This window comes from Myotis myotis, unplaced genomic scaffold (assembly GCF_014108235.1).
Source record: "Myotis myotis isolate mMyoMyo1 unplaced genomic scaffold, mMyoMyo1.p scaffold_m19_p_6, whole genome shotgun sequence".
Classification (NCBI taxonomy): Eukaryota; Metazoa; Chordata; class Mammalia; order Chiroptera; family Vespertilionidae; genus Myotis; species Myotis myotis.
This window is the reverse complement of record NW_023416368.1, coordinates 80,441,060-80,451,215: the sequence shown is the minus strand read 5'-3', so window position 1 is coordinate 80,451,215 and position 10,156 is coordinate 80,441,060. Positions and strand designations below refer to the sequence as shown.

Genomic DNA, 10,156 nt, shown 5'->3' with positions numbered 1-10,156 from the left:
GGGCTGACGCTCTAGCTGCTGAGCCAAACCGGCCAGGGCTAAATGTTTGTTGTGTCAGATATACGCTCAGCCTCTAGGGCAGTGGTTCTCAACCTTCCTAATGCCGCGACCCTTTAACACAGCTCCTCATGTGGTGACCCCCAACCATAAAATGACTTTCGTTGCTACTTCATAACTGTAATGTTGCTACTGTTATGAATCGTAATATAAATATCTGATATGCAGGATGTATTTTCATTGTCACAAATTGAACATAAAGCATAGCGATTCATCACGAAACAATATGTAATTATATATGTGTTTTCCGATGGTCTTAGGCGACCCCTGTGAAAGGGTCGTTCAACCCCCAAGGGGTCGCGACCCACAGGTGGAGAACCGCTGCTCTAGGGACACATCAGAGAACAAGACCAAAGATTCCTGTCCTCGCAGGGATCATGGTGGGACAGATGGACAATAAACACACAAAAGGACCTTTTCTGGTTTGGTAAATGGTCTGAAGACAAAACAGCGTAACTATGGAAAGTGAAATGGTGTGATTCCTGTGGCTGTTGTAACAAAATACCACAAGCTCACTGTCCTGACACAGCGATTATCTGAGTCCTGGCGGAAAGAAGCCTGATACGGTGGCAGTGTGGGTCCTCTGGAGGCGCCAGGGGAGAATCCATTTTCTCGACTTTTCCAGCTTCTGGAGATGCCTACAACACTTGGTTTATGGCCCCGCATCCTTCTGACGTCTGTTTCCACTGTCACATCGCTGTCTCTGTCCCCCTCTGATCTCCTGCCTCCTTCTTTAACACAGTTTTTAAAATATGTTTTTATTGATTTTAGAGAGAGAAAGGGGGATGAAGAGAGGAACATGGAGCAGCTGCCTCCTGCATGCCCCCTGGGGAGCAAGCCTGAATTTGGCATGTCCCCGGCTGGGAATCAAACCAGTGACCTTTTGGTAAATGGTGATGCTCAACCAACTGAACCACACCAGCCAGGGCTCCTGCCTGATCCTTGTTATTTTCTTGGGGCCCCAGGATAATAACTCTCCTTGGTGTTCATTAACTTAATGAAAGATCATTAAACTTTAAATTAAGGAGTCTTATCATGATTCTTAATTTAATCATACCTGCAGAGTCCCTGTTGCCAGGTAAGGTACCCTATTCACAGATTCCGGGGGTTAGATGTGGTTATCTTTTGTGTGGCGGGGGGGGGGGGGGGGTATTATTCTGCTACCACAGATGATGTGGTCAGGGAAGACTTCTTGGAGGAGGTGACCTTTGAGATGAGACCCAGGTAAAATCCACAAACAAACCCATGGATTGAGAAAATCCTTCCAGGCCTGGCTGCTTTGTCCCCTCCTCAGAGAAACCTTCCCAAACAAACGATGTCCCATTTGTGTCCACTCACACTGGGGCTCACATTGCTTGAGACGATGGGGGAACCAAACTGCTGAACTGAATGGCTCCCACCATCCCGTCCCAGGCAGAACCCCTCCACACCCACCCCAACTCCTCAAGCTGCGGTCTCTTCCTCTCTCCAGCCCTGACCCTGTCCACGGAGTGGGGATTCACTGTATGTGCGTCCTGCTCTGTTCTGTCCTAACTCCTCTCTGGGTCGGTTGAACAAAGGGAGGAAGAGTCTTTATTTTAGCAACAACGGTCCTTGTCTAATTAAACAATAAATAATACGTCACATTCACAGTTCTGCAGTCAAAGGAGAGAGTACATCCCCGATTCACAGATTAGGAAATTCAGTGTCAGAGGCAGTCACGTGTCCAAGGTTGCCCAGCCACTCAGCAGCAGCCCCAGGCCAGTCAGGTCCCATCCACCCCTGAGTGGGTAGCGGTAAGGGGAGGGGATGTCAGGAACCAGCCCCTCTCTGGGTGCTGGGAAGCCCCTGCTACTGGCCCAGCGGCCCCGAGGCCGTGGCAGGGAGACTCCAGTGGCTTGACTGCCCGTAGTCAGTGAGGTCCCGGGCGGCCACCTGGACGCAGTACCGGGCGTGGGGCTTCACAGCCCTGAGGGTGAAGGACGTGGCTTCGATGGGCCCCACCTGAGAGCAGAAAGACTGGTCAGTGGGGTCGGTGTGACTGAGCCTCCAATCCTCATGCTCCATCCTAAACCCGTCGCCCTCCACAGCCCCCTCCCAGGCTGTGGCTTGTGTGGTCCTGACCTGTGTGGGCTTCCTGCTGGTCCCAGAGCCAACTCGTTCAGGAATCCTTCCTGGACCGCGCCGAGGCATGGTCCCGTTTCGAGGGGTGTCTCAGTGGTGAGATCCCTCACCCCCAGACCTTCCCTGCCCCCCAATCCCATTCCTCCCCCTGGCTCTAAACCAGAGCTTCTATCATTGACTTCAATGCCTCCCTCCCCAACCACCGCCCCCAGTCTCACTGTATTAACCATGTTTTAATTTTTTTTTGTATCTTAGGATATTTTGGCGTCTTAACATCTTGCTGGCCAGGAACAGACTGCCCTTCTTGGGGTCAGCCAGTTGTTAGAGATGGCAAAGGGGTACGCCTTTCATAGACCAACCAATCAATCCACCTTTTCTCTAATTCCCCCCCACAGGCCAGTAGTCCTCCCGCCCTCAGTCACCCAGTGCCAGGTGCCAGGCAACCTGAGATCACCCATGTAGCCCAGAGCCCACAGGATTATTCACACTCGCCAGCCCCCGGCATGCACACCCCCTGTCCCCTTCCCCGCAGGGAAACCCCAGCAGAGCTCTGCCTTGGCTCGCCACTCCCTCCTGCTCCAGCCGCCTGCGTCCTGATGCTGCCTGTACGCCCTGCATGGCGCGGCTTGTCCCCTTCTCTCAGGACATGTAGTCAGTTCTTCTCTCGATGGCCTTGGCCTCTCATGTCCCCACGCAGGGACCGCCGAAGATTAGAGTCCCATGGGTACGAATGAGACACCCACTCAGGCTGCCTTCCCTGCTTTCTCTCCCGTCCATCTTTTCTCCCCTGTCCCTGCTGCTCCACACTCTCCCTCCCTGACCCGGCCCTCACCTCCTTCCACCTCCCACTGAATTGTCAGAATGTCCCACTCCAGCCCCCACACTCAGCTGCCCAACCCCAGGCCTGCCTAGCTCCCTTCCCTGCTCTGCCTGAGTGTCCCATATCGTAGGCCGATATGGTGCTGCAAGTTGTAAATTTAGCTTAATGGTTGCACAACTTTCTGAACATACACAAAGCCACTGGCTTAAGCACTTTAAAACAGTGACTTTTCTGGCATGTGAGTTCAATCTCAATTTTAAAACTGCAAAGATTTAAGAAAATTAACGAACACTAGTAAAATTTAAAAGCCAGCTCCCGGGCTACTCGCCACACTGGAATCGCTCAGCAGCCACCGTAGTTCATGGCCACTGTCCTGGAGCGGACGGAGAAGACCCCCCAGCACCGAAGACTCCCACACCGCGGGGCAGGCCGTGAGAAGCCGAACTGCAGACTCGCTTCTCAGCCCAGGATCCGGCTCTGCCAAGGCCACCACCGACCTTTGGATGCTCACAGGACACTGCCGTTATTTTTTACTTTTTAAGAAGTTAAGACAACCCTAGCCGGCTTGGCTCAGTGGATAGAGCGCCGGCCTGTGGACTGAAGGGTCCCAGGTTCGATGCTGGTTAAGGGCACATGCTCAGGTTGTGGGCTCGATCCCCAGTGTGGGGCGTGCAGGAGGCAGCTGATCAATGATTCCCTCTCATCATTGATGTGTCTATCTCTCTCTTCCTCTCTGAAATCAATAAAAAAAATATTTAAAGGAGGAGGGGGGGGAGGAGGGGGAGGAGGAGAAAAAGAAGAAGTTAAAACAGCCCTGGTCGGTTGGAGAGTCATCCCAACACCGAAGGCTGTGGGTTCCATTTCTCGTCAGGGCACATGCCTAGGTTTCATGTTTGACCCCAGGTCAGGCCATGTACGGGCGGCAACAGATCGATGTTTCTCTCTCCCTCTCTCTTGCTCTCTCTGTCTCTCTAAAATCAATAAAATCTTTTTAAAAAAAAGTTAAAACAATATAGGTTGTTTTCAATCAAGGTGAAATTTACCTGGCATAACATTAACCATTCTAAAGTGGACAATTCCATATCCCTTAGTACATTCACAATGTTGTGCAACCAGCGCCTCTAATTCTAGAAAATTCCATCAACCCCCCCCCCCCAAAACCCTGTTTTCATCAGCAGTCACTCCCCACCCTCCTCCTCAGCTCCTGACAACCCTGAATCTACTTTCCATCTCTGGATGTGCCTGCCCTGGACGTTTCACATCCGTGGAATCACACGCCTTGTGTGCCTGGCTTCTCTCACTGGGCATCACACGTTCAGGGTCCATCCACATTGAAGAGAGTGTCAGTGCTTTCACGGCTGAGCAATGCTCAGTGTGTGGACGGGCCGTGCTTTGTGAATCCACCCACCCGCGGATGGACATTTGAGCGTTCCCACCTTTCTGCTACTGTGACTAGCACTCTGTGAAGATTCTGTGTGAGTCCCTGCTTTCAAGTCTTTGGGGCAGATACGCAGGAGCAGCAGTGGAGTTGCGGGGCTGCCTGCATTTTGCACATGAGCCGCAGGCAATCAATCTCAAGCTGCACGGGAGGCCTCGGCGCGCCTTTACCCTCAGTGCTGCTCTACCTGGGACTCACCCTCCCCAGCTGCCTCCCGCCTTCCTCACCTGGCGAAAGCGGGCGGCTCCATGACGCTTGTAGCGGATCCAGTACTTGAGTGAGAAGATCTCCGGGAAGGGCCAGGACCTGGGAGGTTCCCACTGCACCCTCAGCCCCTGCCCATGGACGGGTCTCAGGTGCACGCCTTCTGGAGGGTCTGGTTTGACTGACAGACAAACAGGAGACAGGGTCAGCAGAGGGCAGTTCCATGCATGCATGCATGCAAACAACCAACAAATATTAATTGAGGGTCTACTGTGTGTCCAGTGATGCTCTGGGCCCCGGGGACACAGCAGTGACCAGTAGAGACCCAACCCGTCTCCTTTTGGAGCTGAAGCCACAGGACAGAAGGCCAGAGACCGGAAGGAAATCTGATTGTAAAGAGGAGGGAAGGGCTTTAGCAGTGGCAGCATCGTAGCCAGTGGGGTTTATCCGGGGCGAGATTATTGCTCATTGAAAAAAACAGAGTAGGGGAGAAAGGTCAGGAGTGCAAGGAAGAGAGTGGCTTGCAACTTTTTGAGTCATAATTCGCACACCAAAACTCACCCTGTCAAAGTGTACAGTTCAGTGGTTTTTAGTACATTCACAATGTTGTATGAACACCACTATTTAATCAGAACATTTTCATCACCCCAAAAAGAAATCCACACCCATTAGCAGCCACCCCCACCCCCCACTCCCTCCCACTCCCCCCCTCCACCCTCCCCATTACTGCTAGGGAGCAGGCGGGTCAGGTCCCAGGAGGATGTGGGCATTTACCCCAAGGGAGGCGGGACCTGGCTAGGGTGCTCACAGCGCCCTCTGGTGGCTGATCCAGGGAAGGCGCCCTCTGGTGGCTGCTGAGGGAAGAGGGCGGGAACCGGAAGCGGGTGAGAGGACTGAGGTCCAGGTGGGCGGGAAAGAAGTGGGATCAGACTCTAGAGTCAGCCGGTTTGGCTCAGTGGGTAGAGCATCGGCCTGCGGACTGAAGGACCCCAGGTTCGATTCCGGTGAAGGGCACATGCCCGGGCTCCGGGCTCGACCCCCAGTGGGGGGCGTGCAGGAGGCAGCTGATCAATGATCCTCTCTCTCTGATGTTTCTAGCTCTCTCCCTCTCCCTTCCTCTCTGAAATCCCACAGGATCCGCGATAGAGGACAGGACTGTGTGACAGGCAGAAGGTGGGGGTACCTCGATGGGGGGAACAGCACAAACAAGCCAGGGACCTTCCTCCCCCCCCCCCCCCAACCATGGCCCCCACTCACTGATGTGCTCTGGGACAAAGGTCACGAAGCTGCTGCTGCTGCCCCCGGGGTGGACAGCGGTGACGTTCAGCATGTAGGGCACCATGGAGAACATCTGGACATCTGGGATGGTGCAGCTGGTGGCCTCTGGGGTGGGCTGGAGGCAGGGCTGGCTCTCCCCGTGGGCGGCCACTCCCAGCCTGGACACAGATGGGCACTATGAGGCCTCAGCACTCCTGCTGGCCCTGCCGTGCCCTCGATCCCAAGCAGGGACAGAAGTGAGGAGCCCTGGCTCGGGGTCCGGCTCTTGCCTCTGTGACCCTCACTTGGGGGAGGCACTCACGTGACATCACAGACCCCACAAGTACCCAAGGTTTGGGGTGAAAAGCACGCTAGATGCTCGGGTCCCAGATTCTACAGGTTTCTGGAAGATCAACATTCCAGCCTTAGAATTCCCACATTCTGAGGTCTACAGAGTCACAGACTCCGGCATCTGAAACAGTAAGGTTCTGAGGCTTGAGCCGAGTGCCATCCATAGAACTTTCTACAGCATCACAATGTCCTGTTTCTACATTGTCCCATGCAGCCGTCATTGGCCGCCTGTGGGGTCAAGCGCTTGAAACACAGCTACATGACTGAGTGGGGCTTTAAGTGGGATTCATTCTGTGTAATCTAAGTGTAATGTTTCCAGCTACCAGAACACTTGGGGAAGTTGTTTGAAACAAGTTGGGTGCATGAATTTATTGCTTCAACTGCAAATTTTATGAAATCCAATCAGATCAAGAATTTCTAATGAAAGTTTAGTATCTGAACTGAAGGGCACTATATTCATAAAATACACGTGGAATTCTGAAGACTTCGTATAAAAAGGAAGGATGTAAAATATCTAATTTTTAAAGTAATGATAACGATAATATTTTAGTTATTGCTATATTAATTTCTATTCTAAATTTAAATATATACATTGAATATAAGTATGTTCAATTACATTATGCTCAATCATTAAATGATAAATATTTAGAAATATAGATATTATTTACATAAAATATTAATTTCACCCATTTCCTCTTACTTTTTTTTTTTTTATTTTTATTTTTTATTTATTTATTTTTTTTAAATATATATTTTATTGATTTTTTACAGAGAGGAAGGGAGAGAGATAGAGAGTTAGAAACATCGATGAGAGAGAAACATCGATCAGCTGCCTCCTGCACATCTCCTACTGGGGATATGCCCGCAACCCAGGTACATGCCCTTGACCGGAATCGAACCTGGGACCTTTCAGTCCACAGGCCGACGCTCTATCCACTGAGCCAAACCGGTTTCGGCTCCTCTTACTTTTTAAATGTGGCTTCTAGAACATTCTAAGTGACCCCTGGCGTGACATGTGTATTGTAGGAGGCACGTTTCTACAGGACCCGCTGCCCTAGCACTCGCAGGGCTCCAGGTCCGCGCTGGCTGCAGTTGCCCTCCTCCCAGGGGTCAGGCTCCACTGTGGAACCTCCAGGAAGCCCTCCAGGCTCTGACCTGTACGTGGCAATGAAGGCTGTGGGCCTGGTGGAGTTTGCAGCCGGTGGCAGGGTCCAGAAGCAATCTACGGCCATAGGGTACCTAAAGGCCCAGCACCACACCCTGGACTGGGTGGGGGCTGCAGGGGTGAGGGAGGAGGGAGGAGCGTGAGCTTTCAAACCACCCACAAGTACCCAGGGTTTGGGGTGAAAGCCACCCTCAGTGCTCAGTCCCAGATTCCACATTCCAGCCTTAGAATGCCCACATTCTGAGGCCCACAGAGTCAGACTCTGGAATCTGAAACAGGAAGGTGCTGATTCTCTCCATTTCCGAGACACCAGGGCTGTGAAGCCCCCCCATGGGTTCATCCCCCCTCACCCCCAGCCAGTGCCGGGCATACGGGAGGCACCTGATAGGGCTGGTGGAATGAGTACACGAGTGAAAGGCACCCACGTCACCTCTCACCCCCCCACAACCTGCAAAGGTAGGGACTGTTGGCTCATTCTCCAGGCCACAGAGGAGACCGCGGTAGTGCAGAACCTGACGGGAGGGAGATATTTCACTGTATCTCCTCTTTGTTACAGATTTTTGGTTTTGTTAATCTTCACCCGAGGCGATTTTTCCATTGATTTTTTATTTTAATTTTATTTTTTTTAGAGAGAGTGGAAGGGAGGGGGAGAGACAGAGAGAGAAACATCGATGTGAGAGAGACACATCAATTGGTTGCCTCCCCAATGTGCCCCAACCAGGGCCGGGGATTGAGCTTGCAACCGAGGTACGTGCCCTCAACTGGAATCGAACCTGGGACCTTCAGTCTGAAGGCCGACACTCTACCCACTGAACCAAACTGGCCAGGGCTCCAGTTTTGTTTTAAAGCACATGAGTGCATGCAATTAACCCCCACCCCTCCTTTCTCTTTCTCTCTCTCTCTCTCTCTCTCTCTCTCTCTCTCTCTCTCTCTCTCTCTCTCCAGGCGGTGGCTGCCACTACCTGGTGTCACTTGAGTAGGATTCATCTGTGTCTCACTTTCCCATCTATGGAACCCCCTCCCATCCCACCCCAGAAGGTTCCACAGCAAAGTCCAGTCCCCGGACTGGCCCTGGTCCCCCAGCCCCCAGGGGCCCTACATACCTTCTCTCCCACTGCAGGGGGAGCAGCCAGCCCAGAGGGCCAGGGCCAGGAGAAGTCTTGGGGCCATGACTCCTGTGGGCTCCACTTCCAGACGCTGGGCAAGGGGCCCCTTGGGAAGGCGGGGCACGCAGACCCTGCCAAGCTCCCCCCTTCCCTTTCTCTGGGTTGGACTCACTGGCAGGTTCGTGGGGCCAAGGAGAGTCAAGCAGGGGCAGCAGATCCGCTAGTTCCTTTGCTGGCCACCCTGGGACAAGGGTGCGGAAGGCTCTGAGGTGGAGGCAGGGGGAAGAGGCCACAAAAGGGAGAAGTGGAGACCCCGTGGCCTTTCCCAGCACAGTCAGTCCTTCCTTCCGGCTGCAGTGAGGAGGGGCTGGGGAAACCCCAGAGGGGACGGTTGCATGGAGCAAGACAGAGACAGAGGCAGGAGGGGAGACTCAGAGGAGAGGAGAGGAGAGGAGAGGAGAGGAGAGGAGAGGAGAGGAGAGGAGAGGAGAGGAGAGGAGAGGAGAGGAGAGGAGAGGAGAGGAGAGGAGAGGAGAGGAGAGGAGAGGGGAGAGGAGGTGGGAGACTCAGAGGAGAGGAGAGGGAGAGGGGAGGGAGACTCAGAGGAGAGGAGAGGGGAGAGGGGGTGGGAGACTCAGAGGAGAGGAGAGGGGAGAGGGGGTGGGAGACTCAGAGGAGAGGAGAGGGGAGAGGGGGTGGGAGACTCAGAGGAGAGGAGAGGGGAGAGGGGGTGGGAGACTCAGAGGAGAGGAGAGGGGAGAGGGGGTGGGAGACTCAGAGGAGAGGAGAGGGGAGAGGGGGTGGGAGACTCAGAGGAGAGGAGAGGGGAGAGGGGGTGGGAGACTCAGAGGAGAGGGGAGGGGAGAGGGGGTGGGAGACTCAGAGGAGAGGAGAGGGGAGAGGGGAGGGAGACTCAGAGGAGAGACAGAGATGGAGATAGACACACACAGATAAGAGCGGAGACAGAGAGACAGAGACAGGGAGAGATGAGATAGAGAAATAGACACAGAAAAAGAGAAAGTCAGGAGACGGAGAGATAGAGACACCAAGTCTAGGAAAAAAGAAGACGGGGACAGGGAGACCCGGGCATCTACACAGCAGATGCCCATTCACGCGGGGACCACTGCGAAGGGGTCCCCGCTTACCGGCCAGAGAGAGACAGAGCAGACCTGGGGGCAGCCCCTCCCACGACATCCTCCCAGCCACGGGGATGGCGGCTGAAGCCCCACTGGACACCCTGCCTGCCCTGGATGAGCGAGGAAACCCCCGGGGCAGGCTGGACACGGGGGTTCACGGTCTTAGTCACCTCCTCCCGGGCTGGAAAGGGCTGAGAAGCACCAGGGGATTTCAGGGAAGTTGCCAGGGCAGGGGGTTGGGGTGGGCTCTCCCTCCCAGGGGCTGGGCCCAGGGTCAGGAGAGTGAGGTCAGCGCAGGCGTGGCTCCTGTCTTCCCTTAACTCTGGGAAACTCTGTTCAGGGTGAACTTTCTGGCATCCATTTTGACTTCTTAAAATGTTGCATGAGCCCTCACTGGTTTGGCTCAGTGGATAGAGCATCGGCCTGGGGACTGAAAGGTCCCGGATTCGATTCCGATCAAGGGCATGTACCTGGGTTGCGGGCACATCCGCAGTAGGGGGTGTGCAGGAGGCAGCTGAT

At 53.9% G+C, this 10,156-nt stretch overlaps 1 protein-coding gene across 2 annotated transcripts; it reads right to left on the bottom strand.

Moving 5' to 3' along the window:
- Positions 1-1,226: 1,226 nt before the first annotated feature.
- On the bottom strand, positions 1,227-8,715 carry EBI3 (Epstein-Barr virus induced 3). 2 transcript variants are annotated; one of them, XM_036311816.1, is made up of 5 exons: positions 8,499-8,715; positions 7,386-7,506; positions 5,880-6,058; positions 4,646-4,803; positions 1,227-2,040 (listed from the first exon to the last, which is right to left on the bottom strand). In XM_036311816.1, exons 1-5 carry the CDS (start codon positions 8,563-8,565, stop codon positions 1,888-1,890), a joined length of 678 nt encoding a protein of 225 aa, XP_036167709.1. In that variant the 5' UTR covers positions 8,566-8,715; the 3' UTR covers positions 1,227-1,887. The 2 variants fall into 2 exon arrangements, with proteins under 2 accessions (XP_036167709.1, XP_036167708.1); XM_036311815.1 differs by lacking the exon at positions 8,499-8,715 and having other exon boundaries at positions 7,386-8,041.
- Between the last annotated feature and the right edge of the window lie 1,441 nt (positions 8,716-10,156).